At 52.3% G+C, this 27,427-nt stretch overlaps 1 protein-coding gene across 1 annotated transcript in view; it reads left to right on the top strand.

Annotated features, from left to right (window-relative positions):
- Tmem132c (transmembrane protein 132C) overlaps positions 1–27,427 on the top strand; it is a 252,478-nt gene that overhangs the window by 70,678 nt on the left and 154,373 nt on the right. Inside the window, exon 2 of the mRNA XM_013071849.3 lies at positions 17,075–17,972. Coding sequence (XP_012927303.2) covers positions 17,075–17,972 — 898 coding nt within the window. The remainder of the gene's footprint in view (positions 1–17,074; positions 17,973–27,427) is intronic.

The following is a 27,427-nucleotide window of genomic DNA, read 5'->3' on the forward strand; positions in this document are numbered from 1 at the left end:
AACAGAAAGATCTGTGGGGTCTGAGGCTTTAATGATTTCTTGACGCCTTTGACTGAATCCTCAATAGAGCTTCTCTAAAGCTCTGTGGAAAAAATAATCTGTGAAAATAAAAACCCACTTCATAATTCTGACGAATACTTCTTGTTTTGTTTTTACATCCATGACGTTCTCGGGCAACTGAGTTCCTGCCGCTCACAGGTCATGGGGTGCTTTCTGTGCTAATACGTGCAGTTGTTCCTTTTCAACCGGCCGGTAATAATAGGCCAAGAGAGCACTGGTGACGCTTTTGTGTGCTTCCTGCCTGCCGTGTGCCAGGAACTGCTCGGCCCTTTCCTCAGCGAGACGCGGAAGCGGCTGCGTGAGGACGCGCTCAAGCAGCTGGGCGAGGGCGGCGGGACGAGCCTTCCCTGCCTGTCCTCAGCTGCTCTCGCTTGGGAACCCTGCAGTGACCCAAGAAACCTCCTGTGCCCTGCAGGCTTCCTCCCCAATCAGAACGCGGCTTCTACACGCTTGGCCAATCAGAGTGTTGCTCCCACACGCCTGACCAATCAGAGTGTCAGTCTCACAAGTCCCACCAATCAGGGCGCTGGTCCCACAGACCTAACCGATCAGAACAGACCCAGCCAATCAGAGTGCTGTCGTTGTCACTGTGGGTGAGCAATTTGGAAGAGGTGGGCCTCCTCCCCCTTTGCACCCAGGAGGGGCTGCTCCCCGAGCAGCACCTCAGCCACAGTCGCCCCAGGGTGCCGTCCCGACCGCCCTCCATCTCTGGGCCCCTTGGCACGTGGCCTGGTATCGGTGCCCCTGCTCCCCCGCCCCGGGCGCTGGCCTCCTCCCTGCCTTCCGCATCCCCTAAGCTAGCCACAGACGCCAGGCCCCGGCACAGCGAGGCCAGCAAGGCCCCTGGGTCGTGGATGTCGAGGGGAGCCCACGCCTTACCCGTGCCGGGTGAGTTTCTTCCCGGATCGATGCCCTGACCCCTGCATTATTACAGCAGAGCAGTCGTGAGCTCAGCGGCCCATTTGTCAAAACCGGATGTGATTACCTGTAAGCTCCGTCACAGGAAGGCACTCAGGCTGGCTCAGGTCAGGCCATGATGCCCCCAGCCCTGGCGTGGCTGCACTCAGGGCCCTGTCTCCGGACCGACCGTAGCCTGACCCAGCGTTAGGGAGGCATGGTGCTGCTTTTATTGATTCATTTTACTTTTTGGCAGTACTGGGGATTGAACCCAGGGCCTTCACACGGAGCTACATCCTCCGCCTCTTTTCACTTTATTTTTGAGACAAGGTCTCACTATGTTGCCCAGGCTGGGATCAGACTTGGAATCCTCCTGCCTCAGCCTCCTGAGTAGCTGGGATTAAAGGGCTGTGCCACCTCACCCGGCTGGTCATGGTATGTTTACCAAGCGCAGATTTGCTATCTCCATGGAAAATGCAGCTTGGAAGCTAGATGTGAACTTAGCAAGCGTTCACTAGAGCCCCAGGTTCCAACCCTGACTGCAGTGACCCCGCTGGGCAGCCTTGGGGGGACTGACTCTGGCCTCACCCCTATGCGTAATGTGGAGCCAGTAACGTGCTCCCCCAAGGGCAGTCTTCCATGTACAGGACTCGCCCTGCCGTGTGTGTGGCTGCCCTCACCCTGCCCTGACCAGCTGGGTTCCAGGAGGCTCAGGGGTCATGCCCAATACGGGGGAATTTCCCCCCCTTGACTTCTCAGGATTCTCCCTGTAATTCTCCATTCCCTCTTGGAAAGTTGAGTTTTAATGTCCTTTTCACCATAGGAAGAGTTAAAGACCCTGTAATGAAAGAGAAAATCGCTTTCAACTTCTGGTGTATTCTTTTCTCTTTTTGTTTACTGTGCCATCAGGAAAGCATTTTCTACTTCGTACCCCCAAGACTTCTCATTAATACAATCATCCTAAACACTGGTGAAACCAAACATAGCTACAGATGTTAACTAGCAAGCAAACGAGACTTGGATGTGGGGGGATGTGGACCACTCAATGGAATACAGACTTTTAAAAAAATTATCTGTAATTACTGGGTAAGAAAATATGAGCACTGTATGAAAAATAAGCTCTGTACGTTTGAGGAAAAGACCATCATAAAGAATGGGAATACTGTTCCTTTTTATTTCCATGAATTGAGATAATTTGGGCTCTCGGGATTAATGGAAGTTTCCACCATCAATAAAGCCACCATCTGCATCCGCCATGCCTCTTGCTTTGAACAGATTGGGCTGAGCGTCCCCGCTGTATGCTGCTGGGTAGCAGAAAGCTACTCAACACCACTGCGAATGTGTGTACTATGCAACCCGGAGCCCCTCCAGATTTCTTTGATTTGGCTTCCAGTTCCAGACTCTACTGGAGGCACAGTGTGAGCCACATTTACAGCGAGAATCAGTGGGAAGCCTTGTGCTTAACCCAGACCCCAGGGCACTGAAGAAATACCCAAGTCACTGCTGCTGGGCACACAGCTCACAGGGGCCCCTTCCCTCTCGGAGCTCAGCAGCCAGAGCCCCCAGCCAGACCACCACCTGTTCTGATGACCCCAAACATAGGAATATTTTTTTCCATGATTGGCAAGATGTGTGTAATGCAGTAATGTTTATGACATGTGAAAGTTACACACAGTGCAACACTGGCCTGACAATAATCTTCCCTGGAGTTAGGCCCAGCCATGTGTCTCCACCTGCATGTCTGGCTGCCTCCCGACACCCCAGCAGGCTGGGCAGTGAGACGGAGACGCCCTGGCCCACAGAGCCCCAAATACTTCCACCCTGGACATCTTCAGAGAGAGGCTGCTGAGCCCTCTTACCTAGTGGAACCAGACAATCTCAGCCACATGTATCTCAAAGATGCTTTTGGCGGGAATTAAGAGACACCTCCCTCTGCAGACCCCCAGGGGTCACATGGGTGGGGTCAGGACCCCTCTGTGTCAGGCTCCAGGGTCCACCAAGTTGCTGTCAGGTGGAGCATCGGCCACGGCGTGCTGTCCCGCAGCAGGGAAGCTGTAGACGGCAGTAATGCTCTGTCCACTTCAAAAGCTAGAAGGAAGAGTTTGCAAGTTTTCTCTAGGGAGAAATGGGAGATGTTTGGGGAGAGAGGTGGCCACCTGATTTGAACAGGACACGAGGTGGAGGTGTGTGTGTTTCAAGCCAGCACATGGCTCCTCGTTCACTGGTAGTTTTTAAGTCTTATGTATCTTTAAACAATTTTAATTTAAATGAAAAAGCCTCAGGTCTTATATTCCTCCAATGCGCCTACCCTGTGGGCGACTTTGTCACCTGGGGTTTCAGGATGGAGGATGGTGTGTTGTGGTGGCCTCTCAATGTCCACTCCATGCCTCCTGTTCAGGCTGGGCCGCCTCCTTCCCAGTGGTCTACAAACCTCTCCGAAGGGGCTTCGAACCACGAGGCCTGTGGCAGGGATTCCCAGCCAGCACATCGCCCTAGAGGCTAGATGGTGCTGCAGTGTGGGCCTGTCCTGGGATGTGGGAGAACTCCACCCTCCCCACCACAGCGACCCCTCCAGTCCCCAGGCATTGCCCCTGTCCCTGAGCAGCCACCCTGCTGCTGCCGGAGAGCCATCACGTTAGGCCTGTGCATGGCAGAACGACCTGCAGGAAGCACTTGGGAATTCTGCACTGGATTTAGACCAGGCTCAGCAAAGTGAAGCCCGCAGGTCAAATGCAGCCCGGCCCCTCTTCTTGTATTGCTTGTGAGCTAAGAATGGCTCTCACATTTTTAAATGGTTATAGAAGTAGCTATGTAATTTTGAGTTCTGTCTCCTTGTCTTCAAAACCTAAAAATAATGACTCTGATTCTTTAAGAAAAAGTTTGCCAATCTTCAGCTAGACTAATGGCTCTCAACCCTCACCTGTGTAGACCAGGAAGTGGAACTGTTCATCTCATAACCTACTTAAATCCATAATTAAAAGCACATCAGCAGAGTGCTGTGGCACAGAGAGGAAAAATAACACCAAGGAATTCATGGTAAAATAACATTTGTGTTTATCTAGGAGGACAAAAAAATGGTCAGACACTTTCTGCTGCATTTTAGGGCCACCGTGGGTGGGTCAGTCACGAGAGGAGCCTGTTGCTATTATGTGCAGACAATGTGGATTTCTCAAGCACAATGGGTGTTGTAGGTGCAATTTGCCAAGGGGAGCAACAGCCTTTTAATAAGATCCCACCCAGGTGCAATCTTCACCCCAGTGATAGTGATGCCAGAACGTGCAGAATCCATTAAACCATTGCCCCTCCTCCATGTGTGTGTTTGTGTGCATGTGTATACATGCACACACACGGGTGGGTTTTTAAGCTTGGTTCTTGGCTGTTGCATTGTTATGCGTAGGCTTCTCATCTTTGGGAAGGTCCAGTGGACCACACCGTGCAGGCTCTAGGCAATCCTGTGCTGTAGAAGATGGTCTTGTGCCTTGCAGAGAACTCGACAGAACTGGCCCGCTCTCTGAGTCCTGGACTGTGCCCTCCGGCCACTCTGGGCTGTAGTATGGATCATAAGTGTCCCCCCCAAGGGCTTACGTGCTAAAGGCTTGGCCCCAGCCTTTGGTGCTGTTGGAAGGCAGTGTCCCTTTATGGGGTGGGGTCTGGTACGTGGGAGTTAGGTCACAGGGTCACATCCTTGGAGCACTAGGGAACCCCAGCCCCTTCCTCTCTCTCTGCCTCCTGGATGCCCTGAGGGGGTTAGGCCAGCCCAGCCACATGCTCTGCCATGCTGTGCTTTCCACCCAGCACAATGCCAGTAAAGCCATGAGAGCCTGGACTGAGCCCTCCACAGCCCCGAGCTAACAGACGCTTCCCTCCTTTAAGCTGACCTAGCTCTGGTAATTTGTCACAGTGGTGGAAAGCTGACTAACAAACACATTGTGACAACCAGAAACTGCCCATGCATACCCCAAATGCCATCTACAGTGGGTTGGATCATGCCACCTTCCTGGTGATACCTGTGTCCCTCCTGCCATTGACTATGAAGATATGAGTTGACATGGCAGAGGGGACCCCTGCAGATGGGAGCAAGCAAGGGATCTTGGAGTGGACCCCATCATCTCTCAGAGCAGGTCTCTCCCGGGAACGACAGCTGGCCTTCACCAATCAGAACCCCCTTATGGACCTGGGGTCCAGTGGGAAGAGAAGGGCAGATGGGCGGCCTTCATCCAGGACCACCATGAGGACCATTTGCACACCTCCACTTGAGGAAAGGCCGTGGCTGTGCAGCTGAACACCCCAGTTGGACACAGAGCTGCCTGGTGGGCACCTCCCACCACATCTGGCCCGCACCATTCCAGCTGGCAGCACCTGGAAGGTGAAGCCACCTCAGTTCCTCAAGAGGCAAACGGGGACAGCCATGCCGTGTCTGAAGGAGGCTGGCACCCTGTGGGCCAGGGGACGTCTGAGGTGAACGTGGCCGGTACAGATTCAGCAAGCGCCTGCCGCACTGGGTCTCAGACTCCTGTTCGCACGCAGACACACCGGACTTTGTTCCCCACTCACTTCTTGGGCTTTCAGGTCTTTCTGTTACAACTGACTGGCATCACTAGAGGCACTACAAAGAACAAGGGATGCCAGCATGCGTCTGCTGAGGACGGTGTTGTTATTGAAGAGTCTGTGTGATTCTCATGATAGAGAAGTGGTTTCTGAGGCTCAGAAGGTGAGGGTATTAGATAGCTAGATATACCTGCTTCTGTAGTGAGCAGGGGCTGTTGATTCCCGACAGGCGTTATCTGGCTCCAAGGATGCTCCCCGTGCTACATTTCTTCTTCCTGGACTGGAGAAGGCTTTGGCTAAATTCCTCCCCACCCCTTCCTGCCAGCAGACTCTGAGCACTGTCTGCCCACAAGCCAGGCCAGGGTCTCTCAGTCTCGGTGCTTTAGACCCTGCAGGCGGGGTGGTTCTCTATAGCACGGCTGCTCTGGGCAGTGTTTAAAGCACCCGTGGCCTCCATTCACCTGGCCAATGTCCCTCTCCCTGTTGTGACCACAGTGTCCCCAGACAGTGCCGAGTGTCCCCTGCAGGACAAAACTGGCCTTGGCCAGGCCTCACTGGCTTCCCTGCTCTCCCGGACAGACTGCACACCTAAAGCGGTCCTGATGTGCAGCTGTTTTCCGTGGGAGATGTGGCTCTGATCTTGTCCAGGTGAAGAGGAAAGCCGGACCTGGCAGGCATCTGTCACTTAGAGACCCCAGCCCACTCTGAGGATCTCGGTGCAGGTGGCTCCTTCATGGCATGAGCGTCAGTGAGTGGACTTGGACACACCTGAGTGACACACGCCAGGCCCCTGGCAGGGCTTCTCAGTGAACATGACCTGCACTAGGCTGCTATCTGCAAAACATCTCAGAAGTGTCTTGCAGTAAACATTCTTATAATTGGAAAGAGTATAAAATAAAATAAAAATGCATCACAGTAAGTCCATTGAGCAGGAACATGGCACTGCCACCCTCCCAGGTGCGTGGCCTGGACATAATTGGCTGTACCGGGCTCTTACATGGATGGCAGCACGGCGGTGTCCAGACACGTGTGGGTAACGCATTGTGCAAGGACATTGCGGGGCAAAGACGTCAGAGGTGATGGGAGTTTTCCAGTCCCACTGTGACCCGGTGGGACTGCCACCGTTTACATGGCCATGGGCGGCTGCTGACGGTGCTTATGCCTTGCATGACTCCTTCAGCAATGTACCCCGAGGCCATCCACTGCTGACCCCATTTGGGGCAAGATCTGTCCTCATCCCACTGCCAGCCCGACTTCCTTCTCTCACAGCCGGCCCTGAGAGTCCTTGTTCATGTGGTTCTCGTCCAGGCTTTGCCCAGAGATGTCCCCCAGAAAGCACTGCCCCCGCTCAGCCTGCGGGCAAGGGGCCCAGAGTGAAGGCAGTGCACTGCACTGGCTGACAGGGTCATTCCCCTGGTGTTACTCTGTCCGGGTGCTAAGTGACATGGCCATCTCCTATGTCCACTGTCTCGGAATCTCAAAAACTCAATTTCCGGCCTTGGCCTGGCCGTGGGGCTCACTGATGAGCAGCTGGCGGAGGACACAATATCCCTGATGCTGACAGGCGAGCACAGATAAGGAAAATGGGTAAACAGGAAGGGGACAGTGAGAGAGCCTGCTGTCACCGCAGAGGTCGGATGAAGGGGCAGCTGTCGGCACCCAGGCTGTCCGGATGGCCCACGGGGGCCAGCATGGGCTTTCCCAGAGGGACTCATGAGTCACGCAGTCACCCTGCCTTTCTGGGAGACACGGTGTGAGCAGCAGAGCCAGAGGAGGGAAGGACATTCGTCACTGCTCCCCATGTCCTGGCGGCCCGGGGGTGGTTTCCTGTCATCAGGAGAGAGCATTTCCGGAAAAAGCACACAGCAATGACTGGTGCTACCTCTGGCTTTGCATTCTCCTAGATCCAGGTGCCCAAACCGTGGCTGGGCCTTTAGGTGACAAACATGGCATTGAGATGTGGTGGGGGGGTGCGGAGCGTGCAGAACTCCAGGGACTGGGGGGCCACTCACGGGCATCTCGCGGGCAGGCTGTTGGCAGGACCCGGATGTGGGTGCCATCAGTGTCACCGGGGAGGAAAGTATTTCCTTTCTGACTCTGCTTGAGTTATTCTAATTCTGTCGAGAGAAATTCTCATTCAGATGTCGCTGGGTCTTTACCACCTCACAGCTCAAGAAACAAACTGAGAGTCAGACCCTGGGCATGCAGCAAGCTGAGGCAGGCGATCTTGTTTCCCGTACTATGCAGGTCCTTAGCAGGACTAGTTTAGTTCCTTAGTACTAGATCATTCTTCGTCGTAATTCTAATCTCTAGTTATCAATAAGAAATTGTTACTAAAGTCCTCAACTAATTAACAGCACCGATATCCGGCTCAGGGCACGGGAGTGATGGGTATGGGCGCAGGAAGCCCCCTGCGCAGAAGCATCATGTGTGGAGCGCTGATCCCAGCAATCGCATGTGGACCTTCTCAGCAAACTCCCCGCCGACTCTCCACAGCCCACGGACAATGCCTTGTGCACCACTTATTTCTGAGGTAGAAATGATCCCTCCTCTGTGCTGCAATCATTGTTTAGTTTGCTTCTTGGTGACTATAAACGCTAACAGTAGGCGACTGTGAGGTAAAGAAGGCGCCCGTAGCCGAGCATGATAGAGCGCACGGGTCGTCCCAGAACTCTGTGAGGCTGAGGCAGTAGGAACGCAAGTTCAAGCCCCAGCCTGGACAACTTAGTGATGTAGCAAGGCTCTGTTTCAAAATAAAGAACATGAAAGGGCTGGAGATGTAGCTCAGTGTGTGAAGGCCCTGGGTTCCATCCTCAGTATTACAAAAACAAAGAAAAAACAGGAGGAGGAGGAAGGTACCAGCAAGAAGGTCAGGTTGCTTGGGAACAGCTGAAGCCTGGGCAGCAAGTGGCTGCAGAGAATCCCCAGGCCCTTTGGGTGCCCAGGTCACAAGGGACACTGTCTCCAGGCAGTGGAATTGAGTCTCCCTCACTGCCTAGCACCTACTTCTGAGGTAGGCTTCTCCGTCCACTTGTGGCTTTATGTTTGGCCCATTGGGCAATTCCATGTGCTCCTCGGGCATCCGGTGGGCAAGCACCATCCACCCACAAGGCCACACAGGAGGCTGCCACAGTGAGCAAACCCCTGTGCCTGCTCATATGCAGCCATTCCACTGCTGTAACAAAATACCTGGAAAGAAATTAAAGGAGGAAAGGCTATTTTGGCTCATGGTTTAGGAGGTTTTAGTCCATGGTCAGCTGGCTCCAAGGCAGAAACATCAGGGTGAAAGGGCCTGGCAGAGGACACTGCTCAGCTTATGGCAGCCAGGAAGTGGAGTGAGGTAGAGCCCGAGAGAGAGGAAGGAGCCAAGGATTAGACACAGTCCCCAAGGACCCACTCCTTTTAACTGGACCCGACCCCTGTTCCCCTCACCCCCCGATAAGGCCATGAATCCACTGACCTCATTGATGGATTAATCCATAGATGAAGTTCAAGTCTCCATGACCCAATCATCCAAATCTGAATATTGCCGCACCTGGGATCAGCCTTTGAGAGACAATTTGCATTAAACCATAGCAAGTGGTTACATATGCAGGCAAAGGAATGCAGGACTCGGCTGTGTGAAAAGGCTTTTTAAAAAACAATGTTCATGGTTTTTCACAGGAGTGTGGAGGGACACTTTACCCAGTGCAGGGAACATGGGGCTCCTGAGAGGGGGTGTTGGAGCTGCACACTGAAGGCAGCAGTTAGGCAGAAAGAACACCACGCTGTCTAGACAGCTTGGCACAGATTCCAGCTATACTCTCAGAGTCAGGGGGGCCTGGGAGTCACTTCCCTGCTCCGTTCTGAGTCCACACCCAGCAGAAGTGGCCCTCGCAGTACTTCCCTCAGGAAAGCTGAGCAGAGCTGAGGCTCCGTGTCCACAGCATGCACAGTCACACCCAGGACACAGTTGGCACTTCGTGGCTGGGCCCGGGCAGAACACCCGGAAGCAGAAGCTTAGGTCATGGGTGATGCCGTGTGGTCTGGGTGACAGTTCTGGGCTGGGCTCCATCACCGGCTTCGGGGTGAGCTGTGGGCCAACTGCTGTGGCTTTCGTAGGAACACTGTGCTGTCCCTCCACATTGTCTCTCATCCCCCAGGGCTTTGGGGAGACACCAGGAGCCCCGAAGCAAAGTGTGCAAATGACAGCATGGAAACACTGTCCCGTCGGCCAAAGCCTTTGTTCAAAGCGAACCCCACGGCCAGGCCCATTCAGGGAATGGTCCGATAAGCTCCACCTCCTGGAAGGAGAACTGGAGTCTCAAGGCGTAACTGCAGGACCAGAGCCACCACCATCCTGTCGTCTGTCTCTCCACCTGTGTGCCCTTCTGTCTGTCGGTGTGAATTAAAGCCCCAGAAAATGAGAACATCCCCGGGTCACCTGGCTGGTGAGCAGGTCCATAGCCCAAGTGCACGCCCAGCTGTTGGAGACCCCACTCCTTCCTTGACAGCCTTCTCAGCTCACATTAAGGTGCACGAGCCGGAACGACTCAGAACTCAGTCCAGCAGCAGGTGTAAGTGCCACCCTTTCCTCCAGGCCAAAGACAAAGAAGGGAAGGCTCCAGTGATGGAAGTGTGCTCAGAGAGCAGGCCGGCACCAAGCCCTCTGCCTTCATCTGGTGGAGGCGGCTTGGCATTTGCTCAAAAGCAAAAGGTTCATCTTTTAGGGTTTTTTGTTTTTAGTTAATAAGAAAACTGTAGCAAAAAGGACCTCTTTCCTGTGCGTAAGAAGAGAGAAGCATGATGAGAAACTTGTTGACAAATGTTGGGTGAGAAACAGAACCAGTCTGCAGGTCCTGGCCGCTACCCACACCTCTGCACTCAAGTTCTAAGAGCTTTTGTGGATGCAGCTGGATGTGGTCATTGCCTGCTGACTTTTGCAAACTATGACAAGTTACTTAAATAGTCATGACTCCTGGAAGGACAGAGATCTGAAACACTTTCCGGAATGCAGTACCTCGGCGGCACCTTCTGGAAGTGTTGTAAGCTGGCTCTGAAATGAGTGTGTTCAAATGGGAGCGCCAGGTCATCCCGAAGAGAGAGAGGTGAAGGTGGCCTTGTTGATGACCTCAGAACGCGGCCCTGGGCTAGGAACAGGCCAGAACGCTGCTTCTCTGAAAAACCATCCTGACAACCCAAGGCCACTTGGCTGCGGCACCAAAGGCAGCTTTGATGTCCTGGCCAGTGTGCTGTCCGGGCAAGGATGGGGCCGCTTCCAGAGGCTGAGCCAGACGCCCAGACGTGGCTGGGATGCTCTGAGCTGGGCGGGGGCCAGGTGGCCAGGCTGGGGTGAGGAAGCCTCCCATCTCCCCATCCAGGAACCGAGGCTGCAAAGTGAGAAGCTGGGCCCTTCACCGTCCTGGGTGTAGTGGTGCCTCAGTGATGCAAACCAGAGCCGCTGGGGGTCTTAGGAGGAGGAGGAGACTCTGGTGGGCAGCCTGCTAGCTGCTGCTGGTGCTGACGGCTGGGCAGATCAGGATCTCGGGAGGATGCTGACAGCAGCTCTTCCCGCCTTGGGCGTGAGCCTCCCAGCTACACTGATTGCCGATGACCTAAGTCCAGGCCGCACACTCAGGTGCCCCCAGAGAAGGTCAAGCAGGAGACTTCATTGCATGACTTGGGCGCAGAGTCCAACCACAAGTGGCTGGGAATCCACTCATCCTCTCTCATCACTGTGAGCTATGGCTAAAGCACATTGCGCATTCCTGTCCTGGATAAAGAGAAGCTGGAGACCCAGAGACTCCTTGGTGTTTACAAACTGGGATTTCATTCAACACTGTGGGCCAGTGCATCCCGTCGCAGGCTGGTGGAGCCCCAGGAGGGAGCCCCGGGTCTGAACAGAGACAGAGGGCTGGAGGCACAGATGTGAAATGCCACCGCACCTGGCACTTGCTCACTGCGTCCCCAGGGTGTCCAGAAGGACCTGCAGCTCAGAAGAGAGCTCCGTCCACCAAGGGAGAGGCCAGAGCCAGCCACAAGCACTTTGTCCCCAGCCGTGAAGGGGGTGGTGACAGGGTGCTGTCCTTGGTGGTTAATGACTCAACTTTGCTGTCTACCAGATTATCAAAGAGTTTAGGGATAATTACAGGGAAGTGCGTTGACTCATTATTTCTGAATAATATAGAGAAATGACTTCTCTCATTATTTTCTTCCCTAACATGAATAAATAAATAGACTAAAATCTCTACACATGAGAGATGAAGAATAAAAAAAGATCAAATCGGCCAAGATGTCTTGCTATTTACTTTTTCATTAAATATTTTTTAGGTTGACAGTCTGAGATTTAAAGAAAAGTTGCAAGAATAGTAAAAAAAGAATTTCCACAAACTTCTCCCAATTCTTCAAATGTTAGAATTTTACCAGATTTGCTTCAACATGATTCCCCCAATCCCCATCTCTCTCCACCGAGAGCTTTGAGAATAGGCAGCAGGACCACTAAATATTTCAGAATGCATTCCTTAAACATAATGATGGTCTTTATATAATTACAGCACAGTCATCAGATGAGGACATTAACATCGATACAATGTTATTAGCTATTTTGGAGACCAACTGCGATTTTTGCCACTTGTCCTAAAAATGTCCTTTAGAGAAAAAAGAAAATGTCTTGCATGTTACCTTCAAGATGTTTCTTTGTCCTGCTGCTGGCAGTGTTCACTGTGGCCCCTTGGTTAAAATGTCACCTGCCAAGTTACCCCACGAAACCCTCGATTGTTTCTTAGTAATTCAGTGACCAACTCAGGGTCATCTTGTTGTAAGACAGCGGAAATCCTGAGAACTCCTGGGGCTCATGGGGGAATAATAGGCCCAGTGCGTGTTCCCCAAAATGGAAGAATGAATTTTAAGGAACAACTGAGGCTAAGAATAGGAAAACTTTCTTGAGAGAGAGCTCCTGAGAGACAGGAGGGAACCCAAGTGGGTTGTCAACAAGCCCGCTTCTCAAAGTGTTATAGAGCAAATTCTGAGGTGGCTACAACGTGGGTCAAAACTATGATCAACCAATAAGATTACAAGTACAGCCACTTAGGTAATACTGATCCAATGGGAAAGCAGGCACATTGCAAGCTACATGGAAAGAACAAAGATCTTTTTAGGATGGGATGGGTCAGGAGGTCCTGGTCACCCACCTGGGTGACTGATGTCTGTCTAGCCACCATTGGACCAGGTGATGCCAGTTATCTTATCCCCTGGGGAGGCATGTGGGCCCTGTCATTCTGTCCTTATCTTGAGGCCTGGCCTTTAACAGATGTGCCTCCTGACGCAGGTGTGATGTGTTTTGCTCTTCTGCACTGACTCCCTCGAGGCCCAGCCCTGTCTGACTGCCTAGAATATTTCTACCTAGCTTAGCTGTCTGTAACAGAACTGTCATCCAGGAATTTTAACAACCATTCATGACTTTTGGCTGAATCATTCGCTACTGTGAATGTTGCTATGCCCAGTTTGGATTTTACTGCAAGAAAGAGCTTTCCTCCAATCTAACTTTACATCTCACTATCAACTCAGGGGTTCTCATTTCATTTAATAGGTGAAAAATCCTCTACCATCCTTATTTATTCCCATGCTCAAATTATCCCTCATTTGTTCAGAAGAAACCCCTCCAAACTGCTGGCTCTTCCTTTCTTAAATTTACATTCAAACATTTTTAATCAATTTATTTATTTGGAAGGATAGGGTCTTACTAACTTGCCCAGGCTGGCCTTGAACTTGTGATTCTCCTGCCTCAGCCTCCCAAGTAGCTGGGAGCACAGCTGTGCACCACCATGCCTGGTTCCTGTTTCCTCTTGATGTTATGTCCAGGGGTGAACATCACACCACGTGTGTCAGCCACGTCACTGTTCCACTGGAGACACAGCTCCCAGTGACCTTAAACCCGGCGCCAGTAAAGAATACAAAGAGGCAAAATTTAGTATAACAAAGGCTGGTTCATTTGGGGAGAAAAGATGGAAAAGAAGAGAATGGACAGCTACTATGGGGTGGTGGGGCTTCAGAGTTGAAAGCCAGGAGCTCTTGTCTGTGCCTCCTTTCACTGGGGACGAGTGTCTTCCCCTCCCAGGTGGGCAGTTGTTGCTGTCGGATCTGCCGCCCTGACCTTCTAACCCAGGCCTGCTAGCCATTTGGCTTCTTCCGGTTCCTGTGCAGTACATGAAGGGCCAGGCCTATTAGGGAGGCAGCTCACTTAATGACTAAGTAAAGGCGCTTGTGGACATGTGTGTATCTGGTGCAGTGCAATACTGATGTTCAAGTGAGAACTTACACACCAGTGTACATGTGCAGGTGTGTGTGTGTCTCACATATTAGATAAGACCCTTGGGCGGCTGTCCCTTATCGCCCTTGCATTTGTCAGGTGGCTGAGCCGAGCTGGCTTTCCCGGTAACTGTGGTGCCTGGGCCTCTCCCACGTCTAGCTAGCTCTTTCCTCCTTTGTCAGAAACTGTTTTTAGTAAGTTTTCCTATTGCTGTTAATAAAGCTCAGTGAGGCCTTTATCGTATCTTGTCTCTACCTAGAGTGCCAGCTGTCCCTACATTGTGTCCTCTTCATTTTGAAGGTTCTTCCTCATTGTCCTTCTACTTCAAGAAGCCCTGCTCCTTTAGGTGGATCTATGAGAGGCATTTGGGAACCAGCTCCGGGGCTGGGTGCTTACAGTTGCTGGACTGGCATCGCTTTTCAGGCCCCTGATGGGCAGAGCTGGGAAATGTGTGTACACTCAAGGTGCAGCTCTTTCCACATCCGCCTACATACACTCGGACCCGGGGCTCACACCTACCCTCCCACCCCATGCTAATGCGCCCAGGGAGCATCCTGGCCTCCTGCCTTCCTGTGTGGCCTCTTCCTGCCCCTGAGAGGCCCGAATCCCTGTTCGCAACACAGTTCTCCTCAGCCCCTATGCCACACAGCAGGTCACTGTAGAATTGCTAGCCCACTCTCCTGCCCAAAGGCATTTCTGACTGTAATACAGTAGTGGTTGTTTATGGTTCTTTTCTGTCTTTAGCCTTTGTATAGACAACAAAAACAAGGGTTCAGACTTAGATTATTTCTCCCACACCCTCTTGTGGTGTGGTTTTGATGTCCATTTGAAACAGATTAAACTTATCAGTTTCTACTTGAAATCAGTTTAGGATTTTGACTCATTCCCGTTGATACTATTAATATCACGTGTAAAATATTGACATGGTTCCAAAATTTAGAGTTGCCCTCTCCCTTCTCATCCCTTCTCCCATTCCGGACATCTTTCTTTCTGCTTGGTTCCCATCCAGACCTGTTGATAACCAATCTCGTAGATGCTGATGCTTCTTTACCTGAGTCTTACACCAGTGAGCAGGAGCACATGGACTTTACGGTCTCCCCTTCTTGCCTGCTCTAAAGTCTTCTGCTTCTGTCCCAGAAGCCTCTCCACATTGCTCTTGCAGCCCTGGCTCCCTCTTTCGTGGCAGCTGGTCATGCTCCACTGTGGGCAAGCAGCATTCAGTCTAGCATTTCCCTACTGTCTTAGTCATGCACTCGTCCCTAAGGCACAGTATCAGACACCCATACCTTGAAAGAGAGAAGTTTATTTTGGTCCATGTTTTTAGTCCGTAGTTGGCCTGTTCCAATGCAGGAACCGTGGTGGAAGAGTCCAGCAGAGGAAAAGCTACTCACATCATGGTAACCAGGAAGCAGGGGGGCGGCCAGGGAGTAATGCCTCCAGCGATTGCCTCCCCCTGCCAGGCTCCACTTCCTAACATCCTGTTTAGACACAGCAGCCCAATGATTCAGTCAACCTTCAAAAGCCTCACCCATGAGCATCTGAGCCTTTGGGAGAGACTGAGATATAACCCACAACACCTACATAGGGTGAGTTGGTTATATTTTATATAACATAATTTAATTGCAAGAACTGCTTTAATCTTACCTCCAAAAACAACGCTGCCATGAATGATGCTGTGAGTGTGTATTTTTAAATTGCCAGATTGAATCTTCAGGGTGGATTTCCAGGAATGGGACCACCAAGGCCCAGGAAAAGGTGCACACACTGTTGTTAGAAGTTGCCATTCTCTTTCAGAAGAGTCACCTTGTTCTCTCTGAGAAGCTACGAGCTACAGGTCTGCATCTGTGGACTTATCAGTGATATGTGGGTCATGCTTTGTGATTTCTACCAATCTGATCTCCAGCACAAGCTATTTATTTGTAGCTTTAATTTATATTTCCTTCATTGTGAGTGTTGCTGGGTAGTTTTCCTATACGTAAGGCCAGCTTCAGTATTTTTTGGTGAATTGTGTGTTCATGTATTTGTGCATTCCCAATTGTTTCACTCGATTTTTCCTCAAGGGGCAAGGTCTGGCTTGACTAAGGATAGTTGCACTTTATCTGGAATATGATCCATACATTGCAAATATTTTTCCTAGCATATCATTTTTCTTTTGACTTAGTTTGTGATACTTTGGGTAATGCAAATAGTTTTAAAATTACATAGGGAAATTTATCATTGAAAAAACGAATTTGGATTTTGAGTCATGATTAAAAAATGTTTCCTATTGCTTCTAGGCCTTTTGGCTAAGATCAAGTGTAAAAAATGTTTCCTACACTTGAGTTATAGAGGAATTCATTCATGTTTTCTTTACTACTTAAAAAGATTTAATTTTCTTATTTGTAAAGCACTCATCCACTTTAAGTTGATACTTATATATGTTGTAAGATATGAATCTAATTCTATCTTTTTTTTCACATGGCTACCCACTGGACCCAGAATCATTTATTTAAAAACTCTATACTTGCATCAAGATTTGAGTTACCACCTTTATCATGCAGTAAACTTTCATATGTTCTTGGATTTATTTATGGACTTCATTCTGTTGGTCTCCTTTCCTAATCATGTACCAGGGCCGTTACATGGAATTCAAGCTCAAGCAAATTATACCTCACCAGTAACCTGCCAGCTTGCTGTTAGGCTGCCCTGTATCACATGGCCACCATTCACCAATTCTGCAAAACCCTCCGTTTTACATATTTCCACCTAGAGTGATGTACTGGCTGATTCCAGGTGGAATATAAAAACTCCAGCCAGGTGCACTTCAGAACTTTCATCTTGCTGTTTTAGTGTCTTTCTCATCACTGATACACAATACCTGACAACTATAGTTTAAAGGAAAAGAGATTTACTTTGGCTCACGGTGTAAGAGGTATCAGTCCATGGTTGCCCGGCTCCTAGGCAGGGCATGGCAGAGGGGAAACAGTCCATGGCAGGAAGCAGCCAGGGATCAAGGGAAGAGGAGAGAGACAGACCGTGCCAGGCCACGGCCCCAGTGATCACCTCCTCCAGTCAGGCTCCACTTCCCAAATCCCAGTTAGCCATGAGCTCATCAGTAGACTAATCCACTGATAAGCATCCCACGCCAGGATCCAGGCACCCCCCCAAGGGCCCCCCTCTGAGCAAGAGGCTTTGGGGGACATCTGTTCTAAACCGGAGCTCTTGCTTGCGGCCCTGACCATCCTGAGGAGCTGCTAATCCTCCTGTCTTCTCTCTTCCTCCCTCCCTCCCTCCCTCCCTCAGTGGTAGAGGCCCGTGGGGTCTCAGAAGGCGCGCCGAGATTCTCCTCCTCGCTTCCGCCCTACCTGCCCGTGAGCTTCAACATCCGGGGCGCAGAGAGCGCCTTCTTCCTGCAGGAAACGCAGCCCCGGGACACGCTGCGCAACGCCAGCCTGAGCGCCAGGGTCGCGTCCTTCTTCGCCTACAAGGCCAAGCAACCCCCGGTGCTGAACGCCAGCTATGGGCCTTTCTGGGCGGAAAAGGTGGTGCCCCTGGAGCTGATGCGGACCTCCAGCGCCTTTGGCCCGAGCAGCAGGTTTACGCTCGACTGGAAGCTGAAGGCCTCCATTCTGCGGGACAAGATCTACCCGAGCCGCCCCAAGGTGCAGGTCCTCTTCCACCTGTTGGGCCGGGACTGGGACAAGCCGCGGCCGGCGGAGAGGCTGCCCTGCCTGCGCGTCTCCGCGGTCCGGGAGGCCCGGGAGGTGCGGGGCAGCTGCCGGCTGGGCGGGGACCTGGGGCTGTGCGTGGCGGAGCTGGAGGTCCCGGCCAGCTGGTTCGGCCCTGAGGCCATGGTGGCCGGGAGGAGGAAGCCGGCGGAGCAGCCCGAGGGGAGCCCTGTGGAGCTGTACTACTCAGTGCAGCCGGCGGACGCGCGTGGGGACTGCGCCGCCGCGGGCGACCCCCGGACCGGCAATGCCATCCGCCCCGGGAAGGAGGGCGCTGAGGGACCCGCGTCGCGCCCTCAGAGCGTCGGCCTGGTGCGCCTGTTCCGCGCGCAGGACGCCCAACAGCTCCGTGAGCTGCGCCTGGACCGCGACGTGGCCGTCTGGCTGCCTGCGCGGCCGGCCAAGCAGGGCGACGTGGTCACCGCCTACGTCACCGTCCCCGGCAACTCCACCGTAGATGTCTTCGTGCTGAGGTAGGTGCCGGGTCTGGCCTGCCGTCCTCGGGAGCCTGGCGCGAAGCTGGGCTGGGCAACTCTGCTAAGCTGTTGGAGGGGATGGAGGGCAGGAATGCGTCCCGAAGAGGAGGCCAAAGGTTCGCCTCCTGGGGCTTGGGGTCTCCGCAGCCTGGACAGGGCCGCTGACCTGTCTGGCTTTGGCTTCCCATGCACACCTGCTGCCCCGGGGTTGATGAGCATGCAGAGTCACAGGGAGGGTGAGACTCCAGGGCGTGCGTGGAGAGAGCCCAAGGTGGTTCCCGGAGACGGGCTTTCAACGTTGCCAGCTAGAGGCTGGGAAGCCAGTGGTCCTGCGTGCGGCCGAGCAGGGACTGGAGCAATCTCAGCAGAAACCTGGACAGGAGAGGTGTGGCAGGCCACAAAGCGAACAAACAAACACCTAAAGTAAGTCAAGCGCAGGTTAGCGGAGTGCGCCTCTGTCACCCACAAACCGCTTCTGGAGAGCTGCTCTGTCTACCTGTGAGTGCCTCAGTCAGTAGCGCCTGATTTCCGGAATCACTGGCACTGAGAAAGCACTCAGTGCAGATTCTCTGCATAATAGCGAAAACATACTTGGAGATGTGTTTCAAAAGTAAAGATTAAAAATAAAAATTACCAAAATAGGTTGCCTTTAAAATTATATTTCAGAGAAACTTAGGTGATCACCATAGCTATGTTTTAGTTCTTTTGAGTAAAAAGTGAATCATGTGCTGCACAAGTCACTTGGAATAATATCTGCAGAGAGGAACGATGGTGAGCTACGCTGTGGGCCACTTGTGCTTGATTTCAGTAGAGCAATGACCAGGGTGGATAAGTCTAAAGTTTGCTTTGGAAAGAAAGTGTTCAAAGATTCCAGTGAGCTCCTTAGAGTATGTCTGAGTCTTTCAGATCCACATGATTCTCTCTGAAGTTTCTGTCTCGTCATCACCTTTCCGACTTCTTTCAAAACCTTGTTGATCTGTCCCAGTGCAAGGGAAGAAAACCGAGGGCCTCACACAAGCTAAGCAAGCTCTCTCCCCTGAGCTGCATCCCCGGCCTTTCCCTTTCCTTATGATCAGTCTAGTTTTACAGATCCTCATTTGCCAATGCTTTTTTAATGTGATCGTGGGACCTTTGTGATATTCTCTTCAGGGATATGATGGAATCCTGCCTCTGTCGCAGGATTCAAGATTCCACAAGCCAGAAGTTCCCACCACACTCACACTGCAAGCCTTCCTTGACCACTGGTGGAGAGGCAGACCTCACTGGACGCATTGGTGACCTAGTGAAAGTGTCGTCATCTTGTGCTTGTGTCTGCGGGGTCAGGACAGTCATGATTCCGGTGAAAGGATCGGAGTGTTTCCGGCCGCCTTGGGTGGGTGGGACACTGATCTAGCCATCTGAGTGCGTTCATCTTACTTCGCTGGTTTCAGATGATGCCAGATCAATTCAGTACATCCAGCCCTGGCTTTGGAGCCTGGAAACAGGAGACAGGAACCGAGCTCATCGCAAAGGCATGGCCAATTTACCCTGTCCTCAGCCTCACCCTGGCACGTGTTACCTTCTGTCTGTAGAAAGTGCAGACTGCCATCCTCCGAGCGAGGGTGACTTGAGCAGAGCTGTGTGTGTCCCCGGGCTCAGGTCCTGTGCCCTGGGCTGCACACAGATGCTCTGATCCGACCTGTCGGAGGTGAGGAGCCCTTGTTTGTATTTTCCATCTCAGCGTCTGCCTCGGTTGTGAACAGGACCTCAGCCCTGGTCCTGCCTCTCCCTCCTACCGTCCTCGAGGCGTCAGCCACCTCTGCTGAGCTCCCATGTCTCGGTTTCCTTGTCCTAAAAACAGACAGCGTGACAGTGCTGCTGCCATGGGGTTGGGAGGGATCAGTGGGCTGATGCTTATTTGTAAGTTGCTTACAACTGTGTCTGCCACATGAATATTACCAGCAGGGTGTTTGACTGTCCATCTAGCCTTCAGTAAAACTTGGATTCTGTTTTGACAGTAAAAGGACGTCGTGCTTTGCCTAAAACAGCAACTATGGATTTGTCCTCAAAGCTGCATCAATTCCTATTTATTTCACTGTCAAAGGAATGATATCTTCCTGTAATGACAGCGGGTGGAATGGGATGTGGGATTGGTCACATTAGGGTGTGGCTCCCTGCTGTCCACAGCAGCAGCCCTGTTCTGTCCCCTGTGACCTTCCCACTCAGCTCAGAGTCCGCCTCACCTCCCCCTGTTCACGGTACAGCCTGGGCCATCTTCCTTTCCTCTGACCTTAAACTTGAAGCAATGTTCTTAGGGGATACAAAGTGACTGCTCATGGGGACCCCAAGCACAGAAGGCCCCAACCCCATGTGCAGATCAAAGCACAGGTGTCTCAGGCAGATTAGAGTCCAGGGAGGAGGGAACACAGATTGGAAGTGTGAGCACCTGGATTGGGAGTCTCGGTCCTTGTTCTCAGGACAGAGCTCCACTGTTTAGAAAGGGGAGTTATGGATAGTGTAGCCATTTGGGTCTTGGACTGAAGTGTATTTCACAAAGGATCCATCCTGACCCTTCATCAGATGGAATTTTGCTCCATGTGGTGTCTTTCTACTTTTCCTCCTTCCTCCTTCCCCTTCTCTCTCCACCAAAGCCTCCAATGTGTTCCAAGATTCCTTTTTATTTTTTATTTTTAACTAATCATAGACTGATAAGAAGTTCAAAAAGTAATAAAGCAAATCCCCATGTTCCTTTGTCGAGCTTCCTCTAATAAGAATACCTTACGTAGCTTTTTTGGCAAAAGAAAGACAAGCAGCTGTCTCAAGCCTTCTCCTTTTCTTACTGGATGTTTGAAACTTTGCTCTGCTGTCATAGTTTTTCTTTATAGTTACCTTTCTTAGTTAATCAGGATACAAAACACAACAGGCTTCCCGTTTCCATCTGAATGATGTGGTGGTTTATATCCAGGTGTGCCCCCAGAGCCTCCTTCCCCTAGAGGCAGGGCTTTTAGAAGGTGCCTGGATCACCGGGCCCATAGCTGCCTGCTGTTAGGAGGCGGGGTCTGGCCGGAAGAGGCGGTCACGGGGCGTGGCCTGGAAGGATGCCTCTCCTTCCCAACTCCTCCCTTCTCGCTCTGCTTCCTGTCCGCCATGCTGTGAGCCGCTGTCCTCTGCCCAGGCCCTTCCTCCATGCTGTTCCTGCCTGGGAGCCAGCCAGCCAGGGACTGAAAGCATGAGTCGAAATAAACCTCTCCTCCTTTAAGTTCTGAGTATTTTGTTCCGGTGACAAGAAAGAGACTAAGACAGATTTAATGTTTCTCTTCTTTCAATAAATCTTCGTTCAGTTAATTTTTATTGAACCCACTTGCCAGGCATTATGTTATAGCAATAGAGAAATGTCCAGCTCCCTGCCTGTGTGGAGCTGATACTCCTGACGGGGAAGATAACCCTCATCGAAACAAGGATAACAACGCAGTGTATGGAGATAAGTGATTTGTTTAAAAATGAACCAGGGAAAAGGAACAGAGCTGGAAAGGCGTCTTGTGAATCAGGTGTGGTCTTGGGAGAGCAACAGGTGCGAAGACCCGGGGGCCACTCTTGGAGTGTCGCTGTGAGGGCAGGAAGAGGACCGTGTGGCCGAGCTGGGCTGTGTCACGCAGCGCCGCGTGGGGTGAGCGTCAGGGCTTGTCCTTGCTCGGGGCGACGTGGCAGCGATGGAAGGTTCCGAAGAGAGTCCGTTAGCCCACTTAGGCTATGTGTCGCAGCGGTCCAGGCGAGAGGACAGGGCGTCAGCTCGGTCGCAGCAGCAGAGCAGTAAGGAGCCTGCAGATTCCAGAAGTCCCAGCGGAAGCTGCCCGGGTCGTGGGCCCGTGTGGGTGAGGGGACAGGAGTGAGCCACGGGAGCGGCCTTCCAGGACGTGCAGCCTGGGAGAAGAGCAGACTTGCTCTCTGTGGGTAGCGTCTTTAATTCAGATTTGCATAGAATGTGTTTTCATGCTTGCCATGGTGTTTTAGGGAAGGGCCATTCGGTAAGTGGGCGATGTGAGGGTGCCCACAGACGTCGCCCTGCTGGACGGGGGAGTGGCTGAGGGTGCTGAGGCTGGAAACCCACCCTGCCCTCTGGCAAGCGCGGAGCTTCCCAGGGGGAATTTTCTGGGGGGCTCTGCTGATGGCAAAAGCCAGATTCCCCTGTGTGACTCCACGGGGTGGCCTCACAGACCGGGCTGGTATTCGGGAACAGCCGTTCCAGGGAGTTCCCAGGGCGTGCAAAACACCCGTGGAAACTTGGTGAGAATCCCCCCGCAGAATCATTCACAATGCCACTCTCTGTCGGCAGAAAGAAGAGTCAGAATTTTGTTCACAACTTCATAAATGAAATTCAAAGGCAACCCTTGCTTTTAGGTTGACACTTGCTCCTGTCCCTCCCCTGTCAGGATGTAGAAGATGAACCTTGGTTTCTGGGAGTGCTAATGTTCTTCTGGAGCCCTACATTAGAAAGTAGAATAAAGTCATAGGATAATAACTGGCCAAGTGAAAATGCACACGGAGGGATATTTTTAAAGTACGCATAAGCGTGGGCTCCCTGGGACAAGCTCTCTGCCTGCTGCTGAGCTCTCCGCCCTTGGCTTAGGGCTCGACCCACTCCATAGCTCTGAATGAGTGCAAAGCTAAAGACCTAAAATCAAATCTATGCCAGGAGTGTTCCTTCTCTTGGAAATTTTCTCTCATAACCAACTGAGACCCTTGCAATAAAGACCAAGATTCCTCAGCCACCAGGCATTGTCGACCATCCCAAAGTTGTTAGAAATATGCTGACAATTGGGGTTGCCCCTTGTGGGGTTCCACTTTGATGCCTCAGAGGGCCCATGTGTCCCTGAGGGTCTCAGATGCCAAGGAAGGGACTTCTCCTCCTGCACGGACCCGCGGCAAGCTCACGGACAGGCCAGGTGGTCTCGACTCGTGGACCATCCCAGACAAGGAGCCGGAGGCCACGGCCCCTCTGCTTGTCGGGAAATCCTACACGGACACCAGAGGCAAGGTGGCCATCTCCACTCTCTCCACCTTAGAACAGCCTTGCTCATTCTGAACTCGTAATTCATAGAAGCCGAGGGCATGGTTCTCCACCGGTGATCAGTGAGTTCTCAGCCCTGGACTACAGACAGGACAGTCATGAAGGGTCCATCCTCACCACAGCTCCATGTCACGCTGCTAACATGACTGTATGTGCAGGAGACGGATGTGTCACCACGTCTCATCCTAATGAAGAAATATTGGCCCAGCTCTGGCTCCGTCTGTGGCGGGATCCTCAGCTCAGCACCGTGGGATGTGGGGCCAGATAGTGCTTTGCGGTGACTTGTGCACTGTAAGATGTTTACCAGCATCCTTGGCCTTGGTCCACCAGATGTGGCACTACCTCCATCCATGCCCCACCAGTGACAGCCACAGTAGCCCTGGACACTGACGACTGACCTTTGGGGGACCCCAGTCTCCCTGGGTGGCAGTCATTTATCCACAGCCTGGCTGTATGCAGGATGTCCATTCCCAGGTGTGGGTGGAAAGAGGAGGAAAGGTGGCTCGTGGCCCTCCCCGTCCCTTTGGCCCAAAGCTGTTGAGAACGTGTTTCCCCTGTTCCTCTTCTGAGTGTTAGGCTCCTTCATCCTAGTCCGCCCCTACTTCAAATACTGGGCACCAAGGACATCTCTCCTTAGAAGTGAATGAATGTTCTTTCATTCAAGCCAACCCCGTGCCTGTCTCGCCTGCGTCAGCAGCAGCTGCAGAGGAGACGGGTTCGCGGGAGGCGCCCAGATGTGTCTGATGGCCTCTCAGCCCAACTCTGAGTCAGTTTCTCTCCAGACCGACGCAAGGGCCATTTTTTGAGCATATTTCCTGCGCCTGTGTCTAGCTAATCAGCCAGCCCCTGTTGTCACTGCATTGTCACAAACTGGGTCAGTTCTTCTAACACGTGAGGCCCGTCCTGGCCCCCAGCTCCCCAGTGGCTCTGTCCTCACCTGGAAAGCTCAGGGGCCTGGGCAGCCGCGTGGGTCCGTGCCCCGCAGTCCCCCGAGAGCTGTGGTCCCCTCCTCCACCCCCTGCCTTCTCGGTTGCTCCCCTGCAACCAGCTGCTCTCCGCACTGACTCCTCACACACATAAGAAGGCCCCAGCCCTGGCCTTGCCTCGGCTGCCTGCTCTGTCGGAAATTCGCTCCCTGTGGACAGCGGTGGGGCGCAGGTCTCCACCCCTCCGAGACTGTGCTCGGAAGTGACGCCCTCAGAGCGCGTTCTCTGCCCACTCTGCCCCGGCAGCCTTGAGCTCTTTCCCTTTGTGGTTCTCATCTCCATCGCGCCTCTCTCCCGAGTCCTCTCATACATTTACTCATGTGTCTGTGGCCTCCTTTCTCCCCTGGAAGCTCCGTGGTGTGGGCCCGCTAGGCAGAGTCACATCCAGCCTTCAGTGCGCATCTGGGCCCAGTGGAGTCTCCCGGTGATGCCAACTCTAAGTGTCCAACTCAACAGAGTCAATCAAACATTGACGGAGCCAAAATATTTCAGAGACAATAGAGGACGAGAGAAGATAGGCTCTTTGCACCCTATCTTTGATCCCATGCGTTCCTGGATTCTTCTAGAGCTCAGCTGGTCTTCCCAAGTTCTCTAGGCCAAGGCGACCAAGCCTTTCCTCCAATGGCTGCGTCCGCATGCATGTGAACCCTCCACCAAAGCAAAGACTCAAATCTTCTGTCTCCTTTCTGCTCGTTTCTCGGGCCTCCTGCTTCCCAGGAATAGCAGAATAGGGAAGCAGTTGGGATTGCTTCCTTGTCCTTTCTAGGCAGATTTTGTGTACCAGGACGGATTTGGGAAATTTCAGGACATCAAGCCTAGGAGATGGTTTTCTACAAACCAAAACACGGTGAAGTGAGGAGACAGCCTCCTGGAGGAGCAAAGAGGGAACAAAGAGAGGCTGCTCCAGGCCCAGTATACAGTCTGTGAAGGCCTTGCCTTGCAGAGAAAGGACCACAAAATGGGACAGCTTCGAAGCGGCCTCTTCTGGGTGTGGAGAGCAGTGTCCCATGCGTGCATTCCCAGCTCATGGATGTGGGGCTGAATGGTTCATCAGTTCTGTCCTGGCTGGACCACAGGGTGAAGCCACAGTCCTTGTTATCAGTCAACACAATGCCACAGGTGCTTAACAGCTGAGATTTGTTCCCAGCATGTTCCAATAAATAGAGCAAGAAGATTCCAGCTGTGATGTGTTCCCAGCATGTTCCAATAAATAAATGAAAAGGATGGGTGGAGGAAAGAAACCTTTTAAAGAGACGTGCTGGGGTGAATTTGTGCAGGGATATGGAGAGAAGTATTATTTTTCCAAGCAGGAAGAGGTTGATGAGTGGATTGATTTCTAGTACAGTGATACCTCTGTTCTCAGAACACTGTGGTTTGAAAACAGAAGCATTCAACAAAATTTAGCTCCTGTTTACAAACTTTACATCGTGTGACAAAACGAATGTGGCCATCTTTCCCGGAATCGTGAAGCGAATTCAGTTCGTTAACTGAGGCACCACTGTACCTAACTCTAGACAAAGGAATTCAGGTACAGGTCAAGCACTGGCCCCCACCTTCTTTAAAAGGACTTTGTGGAGTTAATTCAAGTTCATTACAAAGGACAGAGTCATAGGTTCCCAGTGGTGGGTGAGAGGTGGGATTCTACACGGTTGTACAGAACACACAAATGTGTGTACCAGCTTTATTCATTACAGCCAAGCTGAAAACAACCCAAATGCCCATCACCTGCTGAATGGAAATGGGAATGTGGTTTATCACTCAGTGGAAGATTACTCAGCCCTAAGAAGGAATGGAATTCTGATACATGCAAGAGTAGGGATGCAGCATAAAAAGATGATGCAGAGTTGAGAAGCCAAACACAAAAGGCCACCTGGTGTGTGGCTCCGTTGGTAGGACCGCCCAAAGAGGCAAATCCTTAGAGACCAGAAGCAGAGCAGAGGTTCCCAAGCCAAGGTCGATGACAAGTGGGTGCGATTGCTAACGGCATGGCTTGCTTTTGGGGTGATGAAAACGTCCTGTTCTGGATGTCCCGATGGTTGCAAGCGTTGCTCTAAAGCCAGCCGCCTCTCCTCAGTGTGGCCAGCCTCTGTGCACGCTGCACCTTGGGCCAGTGGTATGAATGGAGCACCCCGTGTCCAAGGAGAGTGGGCACTCAACAATCCTGGTGACAGCGACACGCGGGAGTCCAAAACCAGGGCGCCCAGACGTGGCGGTTTAAAGAGAAGCTGCAAATACAGGTTCTGCAGTACGATCTGATTTATGAACATGCACATCAGAAGGGCGTTTCTGCTGCCCACCTACAAGGACTGTCTCCCAGCACTGCCGTGGCCCAGGGCCCTCGTATGTCAGTTCCCAGCAGCTACCATAACAAACACCCCAAAGTGGGCGGTGTGAAGCAACAGAACGCCCTTCTCTCAGGGTTCTGGAGGCCGAGCCTGACATCAGCATGCCGGTGGGGCCATGGTGCGAACGGAGCCTCGGGAAAATAGGCCTTCTGGCTGCTCAAGCTCTCAGGGCTGCTGCGATGCTGGCGCGTCCTGCGCTTGTGGCTGTGTCGCTGCAGCATCTGCTGCTGTCTGCACTCTCCGTGGGCCCTGGCAGCCTTTCCTTTCCTCATAAGGGCCAGTCCTCGGATCCGGGGGCCCGCTGTAACTCAGAAGGACCTCACTTCCAGATTCCACGTGATCACAAAGATCCTGCCTCTGAGCAGTTCGCCCCCGGGGCCCCACTTGGATGTGAGTGAGGTGGGCTCTGGCCGCCCGCGGCAGAAATGATTCGCCACCAAGCGGGTTTCACAGCCTCCCACCCAAACGTCCTGGGCCCTTTCCAGGGAGTGCTGTGCACCCTTGTGACCCCAGGGATGTCCCCCTTCGGTGGGGAAAGGAACCAGCGGGGTCTGAGCCTTCGCCATGTGGGGAGCCACCCTTCCCTGCCCGGGTGCACACTGCTGCACTCACATCCACCCTAATTACTGAGCACTGCCCGTGTGTGTGCTGTTATAATTTAATTTCACAGAGTCAGTTTTTTTTTCTGATCCCTTTTTATGTCTGAGAATTTGAAAAACCCTCAAAGGCATTTTCCAGGTACCTGGCTGGTCTGGGATAATTGTTGGCTCTTCATGTCCAACTGTGCCTAAATCTGCGGGGTCACAGAAGGGCTCGCTGGTTCCCAGACTCATAACTGGGAGGAGGACACCCCAGAACACAATCAAGTTTGCACTGATTGCAGATTTGGAGCGAATTCAGAACATTCTGGAGCCTTGTTTGCCCACACTCCATCTCAAATTCATTTCCCCCATTGAACGCCTCCAAAGGAAGAGTTTGTTTTCATTTTCTTCAGCTTGTCATTTCAAATGTATTCTTCTGGAACGGAGAAAAGAACAATTTTCTTTCTGCTCGGGAAGAAGTGAAGAAATCGTG

The sequence above is a fragment of the Heterocephalus glaber genome, unplaced genomic scaffold, assembly GCF_053883595.1.
Source record: "Heterocephalus glaber isolate CG9 unplaced genomic scaffold, H.glaber_assembly_v1.0 deba00001687, whole genome shotgun sequence".
Classification (NCBI taxonomy): domain Eukaryota; kingdom Metazoa; phylum Chordata; class Mammalia; order Rodentia; family Bathyergidae; genus Heterocephalus; species Heterocephalus glaber.